Genomic DNA, 22,125 nt, shown 5'->3' on the forward strand with positions numbered 1-22,125 from the left:
GAAAACAACCCCAAAAAAAGAAAAATCAGAACACGCATTACCAGTGACCAGAAAGGTCTCACCAATTAGACCTCTCTCTGCCGTAGCAGAATTTTTACCAAGTCCAACGAACCCTCTAGAAAACCAGGATATTTTGTATTGTCTGTTTCTACTTAAACAGTTATGTGTTACATTTTAAATCCATCCGCAATTCCTTACAACTGTTGCAGTCCGGTTATTTTAACTTCACCAGCTCTCCTCTAAAAAGAACTAAAAGAAAGGTTTTCGGTACCCTACCGGTGCGGAAATTCTACAAGTAAAAACTTGGATATTTTTGAACCGAAAATACGATTCAGTACAAGCTTGGATAAGTCTGAACCGAAAGTACGATTCAGTAGAAGCTTGGATAAGTCTGATCCGAAAGTACGATTCAGTAGAAGCTTGCATAAGTCTGAACCGAAAGTACGATCCAGTAGGAGCTTGAATAAGTCTGAACCAAAAGTATGATTCAATAGAAGCTTGGATAATTTCGAACCGAAAGTACGATCCAGTATTAGCGAGGATAAGTCCGAACCGAAAGTACGATTCAGTAGAAGCTTGGATAAGTCCGAACCGAAAGTACGATTCAGTAGAAGCTTGGATAAGTCTGAACCGAATGTACGATCCAGTATTAGCGAGGATAAGTCTAAACCGAAAGTACGATCCAGAAGAAGCTTGAATAAGTCTGAACCGAAAGTATGATTCAATAGAAGCTTGTATAAGTTCGAACCGAAAGTACGATCCAGTATTAGCGACGATAAGTCCGAACCGAAAGTACGATCCAGTAGAAGATTGGATAAGTTTGAACCGAAAGTACGATGCTTTTGTTTCATCCCAACAACATCCCGCTAGCTGCTGCCTCCGCCAACTCTCAACCTATCCTGCTGCAACTTTATTCTACCCAAAAAAACTAAATTCTACACCGCATCCCCCCTCATCTCTCGTAATAATCATATCTAATGCCCAAAACCTCTATGGCAAACGTATGGACTTTATTACACTCTCTTCTACCTGGAACGCCGACATTATCTGCATAACGGAAACCTGGGCCACCCCCCTTTTAAATGATGCGGTTCTTAATCTCCCTGGTTATTCGTCCTGGTCGCCCGGGAGGCAGTGTCCTCATATATATCCTTCATAACATTCTTTACCATGACCTGCCCCTTCCCACTCAATATTCTGAAGCGATATTGGTCGAACTTTAATCCCCTACCCCTTGCTCATGGTTGACACTAGGTTGCGTTTACTGCCCACCGAATACTACGCAAACCGACTCCATAACACTCTTTCAGGATGTCAAATTCATCTCCGACCGTCGCAGTGAACGTATCGTCACTGGGGACTTCAATCTCCCAGGAATCTGTTGGACTACTGTCACTCCCACGTTAGGATCCTCCCCCCACTCTGAATTCATCGATCTTCTCCACTCTGCAGCTCTACATCAACACGTAACTTTCCTCACTCGTTTTGGCCAATGCAATTCGTTGTCCCACAATATACTTGACTTATTCTTAACCAAGCCCAATGTGTGCCCGATCCTTACGTCACTACCCCCTGTTTGGGCAGTGACCACGTAACAATCTGTGCGGAGTACCCCTTAGCTAACGTTTCTCCTCCAGCCATAAAATTTAAACACGACTTTGACTTCAGTCTTGGTGACTACAAACAGATCAACCTAATCCTCGCTACCAAAGACTGGTCCCCTCTTGCTGCTCTCCCTATTGAAGACGCATGGACCTTCTTCAAAGACTACCTCTTCGCCTGTGTCTCTAAGACAGTACCTCTGTAAAACCACTCGGCCCGCCGTCCCCCAGGGCCTTGGCTCTCGCGTTCAGCTAAGAGTGCCGTTCGGAAACAAGCTTCCCCAGCAGAAAGGACACTCGTGCGGGATATGTAAGATAATTAAAAAGTGAAAAAATAGGGGCTAAAAAAGCGAGAATGAGGTGAAAATTTCTTTACTGGACTCCATACCTTCAGTTCTGAGCGAAATAAATATTATCTTAACTGTAGAACTCGCAGCAGACAGCGTAAGCCTTTAGAGAAAAGTTTTTCTTATCCTCTAACACCATGCCAAAAAAACCACGCGCGCTTTGGGGGAGCCGAAGTCTTTATCCTCTTGCACCATGCCTTAAACACCGCACCATCGCGGGCTTCAAAGGAAGCGGAGTCTATTTATCCTTTTTTGTGGCTTCAACTAGAGTTCGTTCTGGTGGAGTCATCAAATAAGTGTTTACTTAAAAACTCGAAATCGGAATGATAGGGATGAAAAGCCCCAAACACACGGTATTCTTGTCGCCATGCATTGCCAAAGCTATTGCTAGAGAGACCTTGAAAACCGGGACCAATACTCGTGCGAGGGGGGATTCTTCCCTGCACGAGAAAAAAGAACGGTTATGGAAAAAACTTCGCCATGCTATCTGTACTGGTAACCATGCCGCCCATGACCGATTACAGCCCATCTACAAACTTCAAGTCCGCCAGGTTAAATCTCTTTTACGGAGAGCTAGTGCTGACTTTCAAACGTGAAAACTTTCTGTAGATAAAACTAGCCCTCGCGGTTTTTACCGCTTCATAAATCGCCAGATTCGCACACTGCCGACGCGCCTCAACATTCGTTTCCCTAAGGCGAGGGTCTCACATGCGTAAAAGTTCGACAGAAACGCGGTACAGAAACTGAAACGTATTTTACTTTTCTACTCCGTTTTCGTTTACGTTTCTGGGTTTGGCGCACACTAGGAAGCGTAAAAATTCTTTGTCGGATTCGACATTTCGAATACAGTGCCATCTATTTGAGTCTGTTTCGGTAAATAACGAACAAACATGAAAAATGGCGCTTAACAAAGGTTTAGCGGCTTTGTATTATTCCTATTCGGCCCAGCTTTTGGTATTAATCGCGACATACAAAAAATTAAAAGAAAGGAAAAAGAAAAAGATATGGATCAGAAAGATATTTCAATTTAGACACCAATATGGATTCGGTAATACTTTGATTCCACAGCTTCGGAATCATGATCAGGAATACTACTTCCAGTAAGAATAGCCACAGATTTATTTATTTATACATTTCTTGCTAATTATTGGAATATTATATATAGATTTATGAGAATGACCCCTGTAACATTTGAAAATATCCTGCAAAGAGTTGGAAGATTAATTGAAAAGAAAACTACTCGTTGGCGAGAGCCAATTTCTCCCAGAGATAGATTGGCGATTACTTTAAGGTAATGACTTGTTTGTATAGAATCAATTAATTTAATTTGTAATAAATTTGCAGATTTTTAGCAAGCGGAGAAACGTATCGGAGCTTAAGCTACGCATTCAGAGTTGGGCGTTCTACAATTTCTCATATTGTAAAATCAACATGTCAGGTACACAATATGATTTCTGCATATGTTATACTGAATAGTTTTTCAACTTCAATTGTCGTAGGTTATTTGGGAAAACCTTAAAGATGAGTACATGGTAATGCCCAAAACTCCCGAGGAGTGGCAGATAATAGCCGATGCGTTTGAAAAGCGATGGCAACTTCCTCATTGTGTAGGTAGTATCGATGGAAAGCATGTATATATGGAGTGCCCCAAAAATACAGGAACTTTAAACTACAATTATAAAGGCACATTCAGTAAAGTACTTCTTGCCGTTTCGGACTCAGCATACAAATTCCTATTTGTTGATTTTGGCCATTATGGTTCAGAGAGCGATGGCGGTATTTTTAGAAAGTGTATATTTGGGAAACGTTTGCTAACAAATGCAATTAATCTTCCACCACCTGCACTTTTACCAAAATCAAATATCATATACCCATATTTTTTCATTGGAGACGAAGCTTTCCCATTGAAGACTAATTTAATGCGGCCCTACCCACGAAAATCGAATTTTAATCATAATGAACGTATTTACAACTACCGATTAAGTAGAGCCCGCAGGGTGGTGGAAAATGCGTTTGGCATTCTTTCTGCACGATTTAGAATATTCAAACGGCCCCTAAACTATGGTGAATCTGCAGTACCTTCCATAGTATCAGCAGCTTTAGTTCTTCATAACTATTTACTAACCGAGGTACCCAACACATATTGTCCAGTTGGTTATGCAGATAGGGAGGATGCAAACCACAACCTTGTTCCGGGTCAGTGGCGCGACGAAACAAATATCCCGAATCTGAATGATCGATTAGGTTCAAACATGTATAGCCAGGATGCCAAAGTATTAAGGGACAAGCTAGCTAAATACTTAAATGAAGAAGGGGAGGTTCCATGGCAGAATGATATGGTTTACCGTGGTTTACCGCCATAGTATGCTATGAATAAGTAAATAACATACACATAAAAGTCTTGTATGAACATTAAATTTCTTTATTTTGGTTTGATTTATGAAAAATATTTTTCTTCTTTTTCTAACATTAACAACTCGATTTGTTTCATTACTGCGAATTGGTCTTTACCACTAAAATTCCTCAGCCTGTTTTGCAATAAATCACAAAACAGTTTGATTTTATCTGCTGGCTCGGATTCATTATTTGTAACAATAGCACTGGCAATAGTGCTTGATGTGTCTGAAAATGTTTTCAGAGCATCACTGAATGCAACATCGATATCCATGGTTTTAGCTTTTTTCTTTGGTGGCAGCTGACTTTGGGTGTTGCTACGTTTATTTGAGTCAATACTCGACCTACTGCAACTTGTACCTGGCCTGCTTTGTCTAAAATAAGATATTTTCAGTGAGCCATGTGGCATTTCATTGAATATGGACAATATTATAACTATTTATTTACTCCTGACAAGAGCTTCGGCTATCGTCTTCCTGGTTTTCATTTATTGGTGTAGCAGGCCGGGGGATGTGAAGGACATCGTCTATATCATCTTGATTAAGTTGAGTGTCATCAACAGTGTCACAAAGATTTATACTGGTGTCATTTGTTATTGTACTTCATTATAAATAATTCAATAATTGCATTACAAATTTCACACCCTTCATAATATATGATTTAAAGTTTAAATACCTCTCTGCTTGAACATCAATACCACTCAGAATATTGTCCATGATATCAAAAAGCTCCCAGTTCGATTTCAGAACCTCCTTACTACCACTACCACTAACCGACGTTTCCTTAATTCGCCTCTTATCTCTTCGATACCGATCGCGTTGTGTTTTCCACCATTTTTCTGCATCCTTTGCTTTAAAACAAACAGGGGTTTTATATGTGGTTACCCGTTGGATCGTGGATATAGTTCCATAGTGCCCATATCATTAAACCGAGGCTTAAAAGTTAAAACATATTACGAACCTGATAAACCATGTGCTGCCCCAATGGCTTGCCATATCGTTTGTTTGAACACGGTATCTTTATAGTTTTTTTCTTTCTTATCATACAGACATGGATAAGTTCTTACTCTTTCAACAAATTGTTCCAATTCAGCACGCTTATCCGCTCTACTCTTTTTACTCTCCGCCATTTTTTTTTATTGTGAGTGACATCACCGATCGCATATCTGATTGGCTGGAGCTTAGCGTAAAATGTTTTACGACGGAAAAAGTTGAGACAATTTCAACTCTCTTTTCTAGTACGTTTACGTCGAAGTTTTTTGTACGTTTACGTTTCAGTTTACGTTTCTGTCGAACTTTTACGCATGTGAGACCCTCGCTTAAGGGTGAACCCACTGACTCCAATGTGGCAATGGCGAACAGTTTGAATATCACACTATCCAAAAACTTTAACTCGAAACCCCCTGATCTAACGGACGTACCCGATAATGCCACAACTCAGATGCCAGACTTCCCCCCAATTTAATTGACGTGAAGCTTATCCTATATCAACTTGGCATTAAGAGTGCCTCAGGCCCTGATGTTATACCCATCCGCCTCCTCAAAAATTGCGCTGCTTCTCTTGCCGCACCCCTTCTCACAATATTCACCGGTGGGTCCAATCCTACCTCCTTCAACGAACTCAAGCGGAACGCGTTGGTGAATCCTTAAGTGCCCTTCTACCTGTGAGTAGTTAAACCCTGTACTTTAAGAGAAAAGTAAACAACCACGCCCCCAAAATAAACAAGTGTCGTGTTAGCGAGCCCACCTCCCCGGGGTAGATATTTTTCCTGACTATAAATGACGGATTTTGGTGAAAAGCCTCATTTCATCGATAAAACAGGACAAGATGAAAGGTTCACCAGATGCTCCAATTTATTTTTGTTTTGAGCTTGTATTAATATCCGTGGGTATTATAGTAATTATGCTTTTAAACACACCGTTAAAGTATCCTATCGCTGTGTTTTTGGTATTGTTAATGCCGATTACTATCCCTATATCATTCGTAATAGCCTTGCTAACAAATGATATATATTTTCTACTCGTATTTTTTTCGCCATTATTATTTATTTGTCGCATCATCTACGAGATATTAAAGAAAGTAATTTTGTTACCGTATTGGTTAGCCGAATCGTTATTTTGTTTAAGTCACGAGTATTATAAATATGTCACCCGTATGAATTTTTACTCTGTACCGAAATCAAATAAGTAATTTTGTAAAAATAAAACATTTTTTATTGATAATTATACATGGTTTCAAGAATTTTCTTTTAAACCGAAATATCCTCCCACGCGCTCTCTCGGAGAGAAAGTGAAAGTCATCCAAACCAGTTTAGCCGCCGCGGAGGTGTAGGGCGGGCGCGCTGTATAAGAGTGAGAGAGGGAAAAAAAGGTGTTCAACTAGAATATAATATAATTCTAAATAACATTACTTGCTATAACGCGCTGGAGAATAGAAGTCGAAAACCACGGTGCGTGTTTTTTCTGTAAGCCAAACTTATTAATTAATTTAACGTTCGTCTAAGCGTTTTTTCGGAACACAATAGATTAGATTAATACAATTAAGAAGTTTGGTTTACCGTATATGTAGAGTTTCAATGTCTCCAAACAGGAATTTCAACGCGCCACGGAACTTTTATAGCGAAAGCTCTGTAAAAGAGACGAGATTTAAGTTCAAGTAGTCTATAATGTAATTCTCTATAGCATTACTTGCTATAACGCGCTGGAGAATAGAATTCGAAAGCCACGGTGAGTGTTGTTTCTGTAAACCAAACTTCTTAATTAATTTAACGTTCGTCTAAGCGTTTTTCGGAACACAATAGATTAGATTAATACAATTAAGAAGTTTGGTTTACCGTATATGTAGAGTTTCAGTGTCTTCAAACAGGAATTTCAACGTGGATTATTCCTAAAATGACTGAAGAAATCTCGAAAATAATGAACAACAGTAGCGTTTCTTCTCGATGATTGAATAGATATCTGTAAACCCACAGTCCTGGATATTTATTTTTCTCCGAACATTTTACTCAAATGAACTGATTTAAAATAATGCATTCAAGACTGTGGGCTTACCGATCCGAGGTACCAAGAAGTTAGGCTACTCTTCTCCTAACTTTGGTATGAATGTGGATTAGCTGTAAACCCATATTAATTATTCTCCGAACATTTTACTCAAATGTAGTTATTAAAATATTATATAGTGAGACTTACCAAGATAACAGCACCAAGAAAGACTGCCAAAACGATTTTACTGGCGCTTATTATGATCTCAATGAGGTGAAAAATCATTTCGTCGATCTCAGGTAAACTCTCAGCGAGGAATGAGTGATTTAACTATGATTTTTGGAGTATTTATACTAAATCTCTCCAACGTAAAATATACTGTTAATATTTACCTTTTTAATTCGATTCTGGAGATATGCGAGGTTAAAGTTTAGCATTTGCCCTGTTGTTCTTATGTTAACTAATTTTTTTTTGGAACAGGGTGTTAATTTAAATAACGCCTAACCAGATAAATTACAGTTTTTTTTTAAAAAAAAATGGGACATGTTTCGTAAAATTATTTTTTTGCTATTATGAAGATATTTCTACCATTGTCTTTACTTTGAGAAAAACCGAAATGGACGAACTTGTTTTGCGGTAGTATAGGAAATACAGGCTTTCCATCTGGAAGCTGTATTTCCTGAGAAAAACAGAGCTCATAATTGCATCTCATGTATTCAACATGAGTGCTGATTTGTCTCAAATATAAATCAAGGTCAAAATGATTTGGCATTGCATGTTTGTTGTAAATTTTGTATAAAGTTTTTAAGATAAAATATTTTATAGCTCCCTGAGCCATCTCTTGATCATGTACTAATATATTTTCGTATATTAGCACATGTCGTCCGCAACAAATCTGGTTTTTATGATGCGCGCGAGAGTAACACTTTGATGTTAAAACATGTCTTCCATAATCGCGCAAATCAATTTTTAACACCGATTGCCGCCCAAAAAAAATATATTCGATATTGATGAATATTTTGTCGAATATTTCATCAATATATTGTGATATCCTATAGATATGATATTTAAAGCGTCTTCTTGCGCATAACCGTAATGTGTGATTTTATTTGATTCGATATAGTCCATGGCTAAAGGTGGGTTTCCATACGCGCTTGAAAGTCAAAAAGATTGAGCTTGAGCGTTTCAAAATCCGCGCGTCTCAAGCGCTCCAATAACTAGTGCCATCTTGCGCCGTAGCATAAGTATGAGCACAAGCGTTACCTGTTTCCAACGAATATAAAAATAGCTGCTTAGCTCGCGTTGCAGTTCAAAAAATTCTGAAATCAAAATGGTGATTATCAATCAGCGGAAACGACGTTTGCTTATTAAACGGAATTTGTTGCTAATTCAGTTGTATTATCAATTAATTTCAAAGTTCAAGCCAAACAAAAATAAACACATAGATTTACACGTGTCCTCAAACTTTCAAAGGCTATTTGAATAGCAAAATACCTAGATAAAACCTATATTGAACCTACTTGATAATTTCATTTCAGTTGCAATAAATTCTTCGTATATCCCAAATTGCTGCTTATTTATAACAAGATAAATAAATATTTCTTTCACCACCACCGTTTCTTTATTTCCCTGCTTGCTTTTTGATTAATTCTTTCAATTCGCGTTGTGTAGGCATCTTCATTTCTCAATCCGAGTCCGAACTTATAAAAACTTGGGCCTTGGCCATATGGAATTTGATTCTCATTGGCCGAAACGTCTATGACGTCAAGCTTGAACTGCCTAAGCTCAAGCAAATATCTACTCACGACAGATACAAGCTTGACGCGATTTTCAAGCGCAAGCGGGCTACTTTTCAATCGCAAGCTACTTAAAAAGCGAGTATGGAAACGGTCCCGACCTGGAGCTTAAGCGTAAACTTGAGATTTTCAAGCTTGAGCTCAATCTTTTTGACTTTCAAGCGCGTATGGAAACCCACCTTAAAGCTGCCAATGTTAGCGGTTGGTTTAGAATTGAATCCATTTTTTCGTATAAATCTGTAATCAAAAGATATTATTAAAACACTTCGCTAAACCTGTGTTAAACTAAATATATTTTTAGTTTAATTGGAATATAAAATATGATAAAAACTTTATAATAACTGTAACAATGTAATTACTTTTATAAAATATTTATCTTTGTCAGCTTTCAAACTCAATTCTTTAATTTATTATTCCCATAAAATCAACCGCCTTTTCTTATGTCAAGGGTCAAATAATTTTTTTTTACCTTCTCAGCTTTCAAAATAAATTCTTTAATTTGGTATTCTACATAAAATCAACCGCCTTTTTTGTGTCAAGGGGCGGATTCGTTTTTACTATAGTAAAATTTAACTACACTTTCGCAATAACTGAAATAACTCCAGTTAATTTAAGTTAGAACTAGTATTTTATTATACCTCGGGGTTTTTTCAAAAGGTATATAAGCTAAAGAAAATCAGTATATTTCATCATAAATTCTTTCTCTACTACATCCGAAATAAATAAAAAAATGTCTACTGCTCAATCAAATGAATGGTAAGTTTAAAATATTTCTAACAATTATTTACTAAATCTTCTAAGGAGGTAGCTTATGTACTGAAGGTGTAGGGTTTATTATCTATGACTATTTATTTTAAGAAATATCCCTATATTTAATTATTATTTATTTATTTCACTGTTAGCTCTTCCACCCAATCCAATTCTGCGTGAGTAAATAAATTTTAGTTTTAAAATAGTACAGCTATAAGATGATAAACACTGTTTTTGTTTCTACATTAGACGGAGAACGCAGATTGTACACCCTATTCGGCGAGACGAAGAACTTCTTCGAGAGTTTGTGGAGAATTTATCTCCGCCGTCCCCACTATTGTATATTGTTTGCTTTATCTCTACAATTAAATCTATAACTGATTGCGATACTAATGATAATTTAGCGAGGACGGATTCGAAGAGTTCAATGGGCCGGAAGAGATAAGAGGCTTTTTGAGATCTGAGAGAACTAATGCAGGAGCGCTTACACTTATAAGACCTGAGTACAGTCTATTTTTAACTTTCCGAACACTTTAATTTAAACTCTCGTGTTAGTTCAGTGGTTTAGCTTACGATATATTTCTAGTCCAAGTTAAAGCAATTAGAAAATTTCATTGGATTCAAAAATTGATTAGTTTTTACCTCTCCGAGTGACGTATGTCACGGAGAGGTATTACACCGGCCGTGTCTGTCTGTCTGTCTGTGTGTCTGTGTGTCTGTGTGTCTGTCTGTCAGACCCCACGTGACCGCGTTCGCAGTTTACAAATCGGAGCAAACAAATACCCGATTTCCGGAACGCGTTCGCGGTTCACGGAAATTTGGTCATTCATCTACCAACACCAGTCTTTACTAACTGGCTTCTAAGGACCACAATCTGCTAGTCTTTGTCCATCCCACATGGACACTAGTCTGTACGTGCTTGCTTCCAAGCACCACCAACTTCTGTTCTTCGTCAATTTCACTTTGACTCCAGCTTCTATGCACCACCATCTTCTGTTCTTCGTCAATTCCACATTGACACCAGCTTCTATACACTACCATCTTCTGTTCTTCGTCAATTCCACATTGACACCAGCTTCTATGCACCACCATCTTCTGTTCTTCGTCAATTCCACATTGACACCAGCTTCTATGCACCACCATCTTCAGGTCTTTTGTCCATTCCACATGGACGCCGGTCAGTACATTCTGGCTTCTTTTCCACCGTCATCGTTTGGTTTCAAGATATACGCGGCGAGCGGCTAGGGTTACGAGAAACGTCTATCCTCCCAATGGCAGGGCTTCCACCATCGGTTCACGCGAATGCGTTTTTATCTATTATTTGGTTTTAAGATATACGCGGCGATCAGCTAGGGTTACGAGAAACGTCTAGCCTCCCAATGGCAGGGCTTCCACCAAAGGTTCACGCGAATGCGTTTTTATCTATTATTATAATGGAATCGAAACGTATATATACCCCAAAATTTGAAGAAAGCGGGCAAGAAGGGTACCCTTCACTTTAAACGTCAATATTAGCAAAGATTCGAAAGATATTATGAACAACTTTATTTTAAACGATTTAACTATTTTTAAAGTTATTTACTGGCGATTAAAATAATTAAAAATAATTATATTTATTTATATATTAAAGATAAACCCAAGTACCGAAGTCGTTAAATCATTGCCTCCTATATCTATCAAGGCCCGTGCATTGCGTTATGTTTCCTACATTGCCTCCTCTATCTATCAAGGCCCGTGCATTGTGATATATTTCCTTCATTGCCTCCAATATCTATCGAGGCCCGTGCATTGCGATATATTTTTGAGAACAACAACCAAAATGGGAAGCTCCTCTCAGAACCATAATAATTTGTTTTCTCAGTTATATGAAATGAAAATATGGATAATATTTTCGGCAATTCGATTTGAATGGCTCTTTCTGATGTATCATTCTCTCAGCACTGTTCATAATGGACAGGAACGTAGAGATTCGAGACACTAGGAATTACGATAGTGTTTCAAATCCTCTGTATTGAGGGCTTAAAGGCTTGGAGTGAGTCGAAAGATAAATACACATCCTATTTTTTAGTTGTACCATGCGTACCACAATGTTGCCAGGCGTTTATTGAAGGATGCTTGGGTACTTGGTACAGACTGTTACGTCTACCAAGTTTCCTAGCATCCAAGAATAAATAGGATTCATAGAAGCCAGTGTTAAGGGCATGTCATGGGTCAAGTCGTTAAATATATCGACGCAGTTAAATAGCTGATGGCATTATTTTATCCACTTTCCCATTGCCTTCGAGTGGAAGTTCAACTTTGGCACGGACGACAGATGGCGCTCTTAAACTTCTACCCCCAAAAATCGTTGTTGTCTGCTCGTTTTCCCCTTCCGCGTTTTTTCGTTATAAACTTATGATTTAACGAACTGTTAAGATAAAATTTCATATTTCCTAAGACAGATAAGCTTCTACTCCTTTCATATTACTCCCAGTTAGATTTAATGCTTAAAAAATATATTTTCAATAAAAACACCGCTTCCACTAGTGGATTTATACTCCTTGTTAGATTAGTGTAGGTGTAGAGAGTAATCATTACAAACGCTAAAAAATATATTTTCAAAAATGAAGAACATAGAACATTTATTCTATATCAAAAAATATTTTGGTGGTAAGATTGGTTTAGAAAAATCCAAACGGCTAGATATTGGTAAAAAAAGACATGTGTAAGCTATTTGTAGATGAGATAATTGTTTTACATGTTTTAAATGAGACTAAAACTTCCACTATTGTGTCTAAAAAAGTGTTGGCCATGTATATTTTTTAAATATGACGGAATTGCGGTTGATATGATAGCGCCCTATTTGCGAAAAAAACCTTTTTTTAAACAGTTGAATCATTCTTTGATAGAATTTCGAAGGAAGAAGTTAAGTGTTAGATTTGCTCGATTAATTTTGTTCGGCAAATAATATAATTAAGCCTTACGTATTACTGAAGGAGATTGATTTTGCCAACCTTTGTGAGTATTTAACTGTTTAATAATTATTTTGGTTAAGTGGGAGCCTAGCTTATGTGTGATTGGGTTGTGGCTTCCATGATTTGGGCACATTTGCTTTTTGTGTGGCAAGGTATGATTCAGCTTTGATATGGACAAATGTTACAAATCATACTGGTAGACTAAGAATGCGGTTGAGGTATAGCGAGAGAGTAGAGTTTCCACAGCAATTGAGAGATATTGAAAAGGCTTGAACAATTGACTATTTTAAAATTCAATTCCTGCACTTGCAAAGAATTAAAAAAAGCGATAGATGCATATATTTAGGTTGTTTAAGGGGTAGTGATAGTCATCTCCACTCGGAGAGGTAATATTTTGGCTTTCCCAACTTGTTATCTTTTGCAGTGTCTACAACTGGAACCAAGTCGCCCAAATTGGGTATTGCCGAGTGCCAAAAATGGGCGACGTTTTGATGTGTGTTTACTGCAACGATGCAGGCCACATCAGGGTAACAGTATGTAGACGTAAAACGATCGTATTTTGTAAAAACAACCAATGTACAAGATACGGTTGTATTATTTATAAAATCAGGCATGGTGTGTTGTATGTAGTTGAATAGAAAATAAAAAAATTAAAATCGAAATAAAAAATATTTAATATACCGGTATAAAGTTTTCTTATTTTAGATTTAATAATATATTGAACAGTTACATTTTGAATGCAAATACTCAATCTGAGTTAAAATAAAACCTATAACATCTCTAACATCGAAGACGAGATTGAGATGCGACAGAGCGTTAACTAGATTGTCATACTCGCTGATATTGAAAAATATTTCTAAAATTTCTCTCATAGATGGTTTTGCATCGGAGAGGGACTTAATTTCTAAAAAGTTTATGCCATCTTTGAAGTTTGATAATTTCTCATACACTATCTCGTACGCTTGTTTTATTTCATCTCTTTGAGATTCAAGCAGCGCGATGTGATTGTTAATCAATTCTCGAAAACCAAACAAATCTTCCATACATTTTCTCTCAATGAAAAACTCTTTTACGTGGTTCCATAGTCCGCGTTTTTGAGACATAGGAAGGACTTCGTGTCTAAGATGAACTCCATCTTTCTCTATTTTCAATTTAAAATCTACAAGCATTTTTTCAAAGTATTCTGGATGAGTTGGCAAAAAAATAACCGAATATTGTTTATTTTCATCGTAAGGGGTTAAAATGATGTTTTCGTTTCTTAGCAAAATTGTCCATACATCCAATGGAATAACAAAAATAGCGCCAGATTCTTTTATCTCGGCATAAAGAACAATGTCTTCACCTCTCAAACCAACGCTAACTTTAATTAAATTTGATTGAAAATGAGCGAATATACGCTCTTGAAAAGCCATTAAACTGTTTAAAACTAGCTAACTTAGAAATACGCGATATACAAAGCATTAACTTACCAGATCTTTCTTGATCGGGATTCAAAATTTGATGAACTTCTCCATTTTTCCTCCTCCGTTTATATACTCTTCTCAAATGGGTGTAGCGTTGTTCAATATATATTCATCTGTATATTATCTTAAAAAATCTTAGCATTTCTTGCTTAATAATTTTAAAATGATTTTCGCAAGTCGAGTTTAATTTTTCAACATAATTACTCAATTTTAGACACGAAAATGTATCATGGTATAGAATTAATTAATTTTTTCTTGAAATTTTTTTTGTACTTCTTTGGTATTTCATCATGGCATAAATTTATGCAAGAATTTTCTCCTTGACATATATTCCGCAATTTATCTTGACATGGTATTTCAAGTAATTATGTTGGTAATTCCCTCTATTGCCTAATCTCTCTTCTTAAATTTATGGTAACCATTTTATGAAATCAAATTTCACAATACCGAAAATGGGGTATGAAAAAAAATGGTGTATAAAAGCTGGTATGGATAACACCCAAAATCCATTCCAATCTTCACTTCGAGTGGATCAAGTCTTTACCGCGTTTGGATCAAGAAAAGGAAGAAAACCAAATGGATTCTAGCAAGGGAAAACGATCTGGCAAGTCTGAATATTTATCTTTAGATAATGAAAAGTATGAATCTTCCGATGATGACTGTTTTGAAGTTAGTTGCGTGGATGACGAAGGTGGTTTAGAAAGCGTATATACTCGAAGCTCTAACCAATGCGCTTCGATTGTTAAAATACCGCAGAAAAAGGGTGAATATTACCTAGATATTAAAGCTACTAAATATAAAGATTTAAAACGATGTGCCAAGCAGGATGTTTGGACAGCGCCTTCAAAGCGCGTACAGTACATAGGCGATTTGAGCGAAAATGATTTAAAAGGTATTCTAATTTTAATGAAAAAGCTCGGAGAAAAGATAAAAGAAAATCCCCATAAGAAAATCTTAAATATCGTCAAAGCTAAAAAGGCAAAATCGCACGACTAAATACTTTTTTGCTTACCAGATAATTTTTTCGTATTATTAATATTATAGGTAAATGGTGACGGTTTTTAATATATAACCTTACGTTGTTTTCTTTCGAGCGCATTTAATATTTCGCATTACCCAGAATGGTTTCGATAAACGAAGCCATTCGAGACTATAAACATTTTTACAAGATAGAGAAACTTTCAGTTAAAACTTCAAGAAAATACAAGTGTAACCAGGTTAATTTTCGCGTTGATATCGAAAACACGGACGAAATTAGATTAACGCATATGTACGAAGATTTGCAAAACATTCTCGATTGTGTTTTAAAGGAAATCAAAAATGAATACCCAACGTACGATAGAGTTCGCTTATGCATTCAATCCGAGGAGCTCGAATCTCCTATAAATCTAAAATTAATGGCGTTAAATTCACTTACTAGCGAACGCGTTTTGGCTGCAATTGAGCACGTAGCACAATCGAGAAGGGGTTTTATTTTAGATAGTTCTTTAAGATTTGATGTTGTTTTCCTCGACTGCGATATTGAGATATCCGGGCTTTCCAACCGAAAAAGTGTTAGAAATAGAACTATAGTAGAAATGGAAAAATTTGTTAAAGCTGACAAAAATTTTATCACTCTCCAAAATAGCGACGATCTTTGTTTTGCTAGGACGTTAGTGATTGGGAAAGTTTTGGCGGATTTGAGATGTTGTAAATCGAAAGAGAGATCGGATCTTTATACCTATTTCGTTAAAATGAAAAGCTCCACGTGTTCATTACAGAAGGTGGAAGCTCTTAAACTGATTACATACGCTCGTGTACTACCCGGTCCAGTAAATTTAGCGGGTATTCAAAGGTTTCAAAATTATTTGCAAGGAGAATATCAAATTATTGTATACAACGCGGAAGATAACTTTCAAAAGTACTACGTCGGCCCATGGAGTAGAAAACAAATTTTTATTTTGCTTTTACGAAACCACGCTGTAGCGATAAAGAGTATTTCGAGAATGTTTGGCGGCGAAAGTTATTGTTCAAAATGCCTCGTTGTTTTTTATAAGTCTAGCGAAAAAAGGGCCCACCATTGTTCGCAGGGTGAATTAAATTGTAAAAGATGTTCATCACTTAACGTCTTCCATGAGATTAAAGAAATTCAGGTTATCAGGTGTAAATCTTGCAATCGTTATTTTAAAGGTAGTGAGTGTTTATCGTTACATATTTCGAATGGTACTTGCGATCGACTAAAACGTTGTCAGCAATGCGGTCAAGAAATTGAAACTCTGAGCAATAGCATTCACGAATGCGAAAAAAGATGTAAGCAGTGCTTGATTGTGCATGAAAAGAACCAGTGTTACGTTATGCCTTTAAAAGAAAAATATCCTCCGATGAAATATGGATTTTTCGATTGCGAAAGCTACGTATCCGAGTCTAAAGAACATGTAGCCATCCTACTTGTCAGTGCTATGGAGATGGATGATGAAACATACGAATTTAAGACTTTCAAAGGGCAAGATTGCTGTAAACAGTACTTGGACTACTTGTTTCAAACAGAGGAATCGTTTGTTCAGCACGATACCAAAAGAATGAAAAAAATTAAACCGCGATTTGAGAACTACGTCATTTTTTCTCATAACGGTTCCCGTTTCGACTCGTATTGGATTTTAAACACTTTAGTTAATCACTACTTTATTAAACCTCAAGTAATTTTCAACGGCAGCCGCGCTTTAGCTGTTTTTATCAAAAACCAAAATATCAAGTTTTTGGACTCGATGAATTTCGTCGCCGGCTCTCTTAGATCTTTGAATAAAACCTTTGAACTGGGGGAATGTAAGAAACAGTTTTTCCCGTATATTTTCTTGACTCACGACACGATGAATTATAAGGGAAAATTGCCTGACAAATCTTATTTTCAACCTGAAAAAATGAAGACTAAGGATTACGAAGAATTCGAAATTTGGTACGAAGAAAAGCGTAAGACCGAGTACGATATGAACAAGGAGCTGGAGGAATACTGTCAAATGGATGTTTCCGTTTTAAAGGAAGCGATGGTTAAATTTAAAAATCTTTTTCTAAAAGCTACCAATTTCGACCCTTTCAATATGAACGCTATATCCATTTCGGGTGCTTGTCTACGTTTTTTCCTTCACACATACTTGAAAGAATACGCTTTAGCTATCGTGCCGCAAAATGGGTACCTATACCAACATCAAAATCAAAGTCGTGAAGCTATGAAATGGATCTCCCTCGAGGCTAAACAAAGGAATGTAAATTTCCAAACTACTTTTTTTATCCAGGGTGAAAAATACTTTGGAAAGTTCCCAGTCGATGCTTATTGTCCCGATCCTGAAATTATTCTCCAATATCATAATGATTTTTTTCACGGATGCGTTAGACACACAAAGCAGTCTAGCTTCAATTCATTTCTGGGAAAAACCAACAAAGCGTTATACGAAAGAACTCTAGACATTGAAGAATACATCAAAAACGCCGCTCCGAATGCTGAATTTAAAACCATGTGGAGTTGCGATTTTGAAGAATATCTTCGAAACCATCAGGAAGATAAATCTTATTGCGATACCGTATCATTTCCTTCTTCTATAGGATCGAGAGAAATGATTGTCGGGGGTAGGGTAGAAAACTTCAAATTGTTGCATATCTGTCAACCGGGTGAAAAGATACTGTATCGAGACGTCTGCAGTCTTTATAGTTTCGTCATGAAATTTAAAGACTTCCCAAAAGGGCACCCTACTATATTTACGCGAAATTGTAGTTTCGAAAAAGATAAATATTTTGGCGTGTTAAAATGCAAGGTTTTAGCCCCCAAAAAACTATACATTCCGATTCTTGCATTTAAATCTAATTCAAAATTATTGTTTAGTCTATGTCGCACCTGCGCAGAAAAAAGCTTATCAAGCCCTTGTCAGCATTCGAGAGAGCAGCGTATATTCGAAGGTGTGTTCAATACTCCCGAAATTTATTTGGCAATGGAATTCGGTTACGAGCTGATTTCTATATCCGAAGTTTGGCATTACCCTGAGCGATTCAGATACGTGAAAAACCAAAGTTCTGGATTGTTTGGGGATTACATTGACAAGTTTTTGAAATTGAAAATTTGTAATAGCGGTTGGCCTGAAAATGTAGAGACTGAAAGTCAGAAAAAGGATTATTTACAATCCATTTACGAAAAAGAAGGCATCTCGATATCAATCGAAGAAGTGACTAACAATCCAGCTTTAAGGAATATATGCAAGCTAACGTTAAACTCGCTTTTCGGTAAAATGTGTCAAAATCTGGACAGAGGAAAGACTGTTATTATAGATAAATACGAAGAACTAGTGGCTATATTAACCGATGAGACTAAAGATCTGGAAGATATTCGACCTCTGAACGATTCATTGGCTTTGCTAACTTACAAACATAAGAAACCTTTCGTTCCTTCTTTACGAAGTGGCAGTCCTGTTATTGGAGGTTTTATCACAACCTACGCTCGAATAGAGCTATTTAACGTTATTCACAAGCTTGGGAAACGTTTACTTTATATCGATACTGATGGTGCCATATTTTTAGAAGGAGGGAAAGATGATTGGATCCCTCCCGAAGGAAGTAGTTTGGCAGAGTGGAAATCAGAAATAGGCGCTTCGCATATAACAGAATTTGTTAGTACAGGACCGAAATCGTACGCTTATAAAACATCAGACAATCAATGCGTGGTGAAGTCGAAAGGTATCACGCTTTCTCGCGAAAATGAAAAAATTATAAATTTTGAATCTATGGTAGACTCCTTACAAAATCCAGAAAAACGGTATACGGTAGATATCCCGTTTAACGTTGTTCGACGCAAGCGGGACTTAACTTTACTCTTAGGAAACTTAAAAAAACAATTTGGAGTCACCTTCTCTAAAAGGATTCTTCTAGATGACTTTACTACATTACCCTTTGGGTATTGCCAAGAAGAAGAAGCAAGTTATTGCCAAGAAGAAGAAGCGAGTTACCTTTCATCACATTGTTAAAGTTCATTGGCTACCCGATAGCGAAGATCGAAGGAACGAGTGGCTGTACACCGCCGCGCGATTTAAAGATAGAGTATTTCTTTTGAACACCCTTTTGAAACCAATTTTTGAACGAAAATTAAAAGAATCATAGTCGACAATGTCCTGTCGGTTGAAATTCGTAGCACCCTTTCAAATGATTGTTTCAGGCGCATCTATGAGCGGAAAGACGAATTTTGTTTTGGAGTTATTGAAAAATCGTCAAAAAATGATAGACCCACCCCCTCACAGGATCGTATATTGCTACTCTCTATTTCAAGAAAAGTTTCACGAAATACGCAAAGAAATACCAGAAATTGAATTCCTGGAAGGATTGCCGCCTGATGATACGGATTTCTTTAACCCCAAAGTTAATAACCTGCTAGTGTTGGACGATTTAGCCCCTGTTGCTAATGCTAGTTCGTTCATTTCTTACCTTTTTACGGTTGGCTGTCATCATTTAAATTTAAGTTTAATTTTAATTACTCATAATCTATTCTCGATGGGGAAGGAATCTAGAGTTATAAGTTTGAATACTTCTTATTTTGTAATATTTAAAAATTTAAGGTCTCGGAGTCAGATTTCCCACTTGGAAAGACAGATATTTCCGGGTAAAAAAATAATGTCAAAAGCGTATGAAATGGCTACATCTGACAAACCGTATAGTTACATAATTTGCGATTTGCGCCAAACTTGCGACGACTCTTTGAGATTAAGAACAAATGCACTTCCCAATGAAGGAAGCATGATATTTTTTGTGGAATAATAAATAGTTTTTTAAAACAAAGTCCCTGGTGGAGATTCAATTCATTGTAGTGAAAGATGCCATCCAAGTCATTTCGGAAACATTATCCTTACCTTAAACTACTGAGAGATATTAATCCTCAACAAAGGAAAACTTTAATATCGTTATCTAGCAAAGATCAGTTAAAATCTATTTGCACTATATGTTACAACTTGAAAAGAAACGCCATCGCTCTTCCGCAAAGCAAGAAAAGAAATTTGAGGCGGTACGAAAAAATTATAAAATCGCTATCTAATAAACGCCGTAGCCCAAATCAGGTTCGACAGTTGTTGTACAAGCAGACTGGAGGATTTTTTCTACCTAGCCTGATTGGTGCTATAATTCCAACTCTTTTGTCAGCTATAACCGGTGGAGAATGAAGAAAATGATTCTAGTTCCGGCGTCCTCGATTATGACCGATGTTAAAAAACAGGTTTCTTCGTTGGATAATGAAATTACCACCATTCTCAACCAACCTGGGAATCCTGATGATAAAGCCAGACAATATCTAAAATCTCTTCAACAATACCTTACAATGAAAAACTTGGTTGAACCTCCCGAAGTTAGAATAGCTCCTCAGCCAACGCCTGTATCGTCAACACCCATGCCTTCATCAAGCTATCTAAAATCTCACCAATATACCGGACAATCGTACGAACCACCGGTTCCAGTAATTGTCAAAACGAAACCTCGAAAAAAAATTGTGTTAGTTAAAAAGACCATTGGAAGTAATTATCAAGTTCGACGTTCTCAAAAGATGAAGAAAAAGAAAATTAAGCTTTCAAATCCATCTCTAGAAGCAGCAAAATCGTCTCCTGTTCTGAAAGAGATAAAAACACCAAGGACTGTCAAGAGATCCCCGTATGAATTAAGGCGAGAGAAAGGAAAAAAACCCAACAAATGGCTAGAATTTTGATTTTATTCATTACAATATCGAAACTCGTGATTTAACAAATGTGTACACAAATTTAACAATGATATGCTATCGTTATAATAAGGGTTTTTCTTATAAAGTAATTGGATTATTTCTTTCATACTGTAACCCTCGCATTTGGCGAAACAGTACATTAAAGTATGCAAACCGCAAAAATCGCTATCGATAGGCTGAATTACACAATCGTTGTAGATCCATTCTGAAGCGTAGGGGGTCAAATCAAATCCGTAATGGGTAGGATTCCTTCCAAAGGAGCAAAAGAATTCCGCTCTTTCTCGGTTGACGAAGAAAGCAACCCAGTGTCCATCGGCGATATAAGAAGGTGAAGTATTAACGACGAAAAGATAAATATTTTTCTCTAGAGGGGGTGGTGGTAGCTTGTCCGAAGGAAAAACACCGATAAAAAATGGTGAAGTTCGAGGATCGCAGTGCAAGACTTCGGAGAGTTGTTGCGTATTCATAGCCTCACTTGTAATAATTGCGGTTCGTAAAAAGCGCCTCTGATTGATACACCTTGACCATCTTTAACGTTGTAGGCTGGAGGACTCCGATGCAGGACTTTATCTATGATGAAATTCTCTTTGGTCCAGTTGGCAGTTCCTCCCTTTTCGAATCTAGTTTTCGAAGTTGCTAATTTAACTATCGTGCCTGGTTTGAGAGCGGGTTTCTTTCCCTTCTTCTTATCTCCGTATAATCTAAACCAAACTAAATGCTCGTTATTGATATTAACATCTTTTGGTTTAAAACCAGTTGTCGAATGGACGCTCGAATTGTAACTTTTAACCAAGTTTGGCAAAACTTTAACGTAATCATACTTCCCGCTTCTGGTAAAGTATTTGTATATCTTTGACGACAGTGAAGCATTGAATCTCTCTACTAAGGACGCTTTTGTATCATTTACTAAAGCGAATGAACTGACGTTGTGTTTCTTTAAAAAATTGTCAAACCTTTTATTAACAAATTCTCCGCCTTGATCGAAAGTGAGTTTGGAAGGTTTGCGAGATTTAAAAATACTAGAGAAAGCTTTAACAATACTTTCCGGTTTTTTATCTCGAAGAGGGATAGCCCAAGCGAAGCGCGATAACACGTCGATGATAGTTAATACGTAGCGTTTTTTA

General features: G+C 37.0%; 2 protein-coding genes across 2 annotated transcripts; one reads left to right on the forward strand and one right to left on the reverse strand.

Annotated features, from left to right (window-relative positions):
• Positions 1-4,347: 4,347 nt before the first annotated feature.
• Positions 4,348-5,650, reverse strand: LOC149676367 (uncharacterized). Its single transcript, XM_089838663.1, has 4 exons — positions 5,303-5,650; positions 5,018-5,192; positions 4,790-4,942; positions 4,348-4,716 (listed from the first exon to the last, which is right to left on the reverse strand). The coding sequence occupies exons 1-4, from the start codon at positions 5,469-5,471 to the stop codon at positions 4,386-4,388; spliced, it is 828 nt and encodes a 275-aa protein (XP_089694789.1). The 5' UTR covers positions 5,472-5,650; the 3' UTR covers positions 4,348-4,385.
• Positions 5,651-15,407: 9,757 nt separating this feature from the next.
• On the forward strand, positions 15,408-19,271 carry LOC149676368 (uncharacterized). Its single transcript, XM_089838702.1, has one exon. The coding sequence runs from the start codon at positions 15,408-15,410 to the stop codon at positions 19,269-19,271; it is 3,864 nt and encodes a 1,287-aa protein (XP_089694828.1).
• Positions 19,272-22,125: the final 2,854 nt, after the last annotated feature.

Source organism: Phalangium opilio, unplaced genomic scaffold, assembly GCF_054372755.1.
Source record: "Phalangium opilio isolate 3A_F unplaced genomic scaffold, DU_Popi_V2 ptg000046l_1, whole genome shotgun sequence".
Classification (NCBI taxonomy): domain Eukaryota; kingdom Metazoa; phylum Arthropoda; class Arachnida; order Opiliones; family Phalangiidae; genus Phalangium; species Phalangium opilio.

What these genes read in the sequence shown, in the direction of transcription:
- LOC149676367 (XM_089838663.1), bottom strand. Translation starts at nt 5,471, where the DNA reads ATGGCGGAGAGTAAAAAGAGTAGAGCGGATAAGCGTGCTGAATTGGAA. An exon ending in GGCAGCACATGGTTTATCAG is followed by an intron (nt 5,193 to 5,302) that starts GTTCGTAATATG and finishes TTTGTTTTAAAG; the next exon opens with CAAAGGATGCAGAAAAATGG. An exon ending in AGCCGAAGCTCTTGTCAGGA is followed by an intron (nt 4,717 to 4,789) that starts GTAAATAAATAG and finishes ATCTTATTTTAG; the next exon opens with ACAAAGCAGGCCAGGTACAA.
- LOC149676368 (XM_089838702.1), top strand. Translation starts at nt 15,408, where the DNA reads ATGGTTTCGATAAACGAAGCCATTCGAGACTATAAACATTTTTACAAG.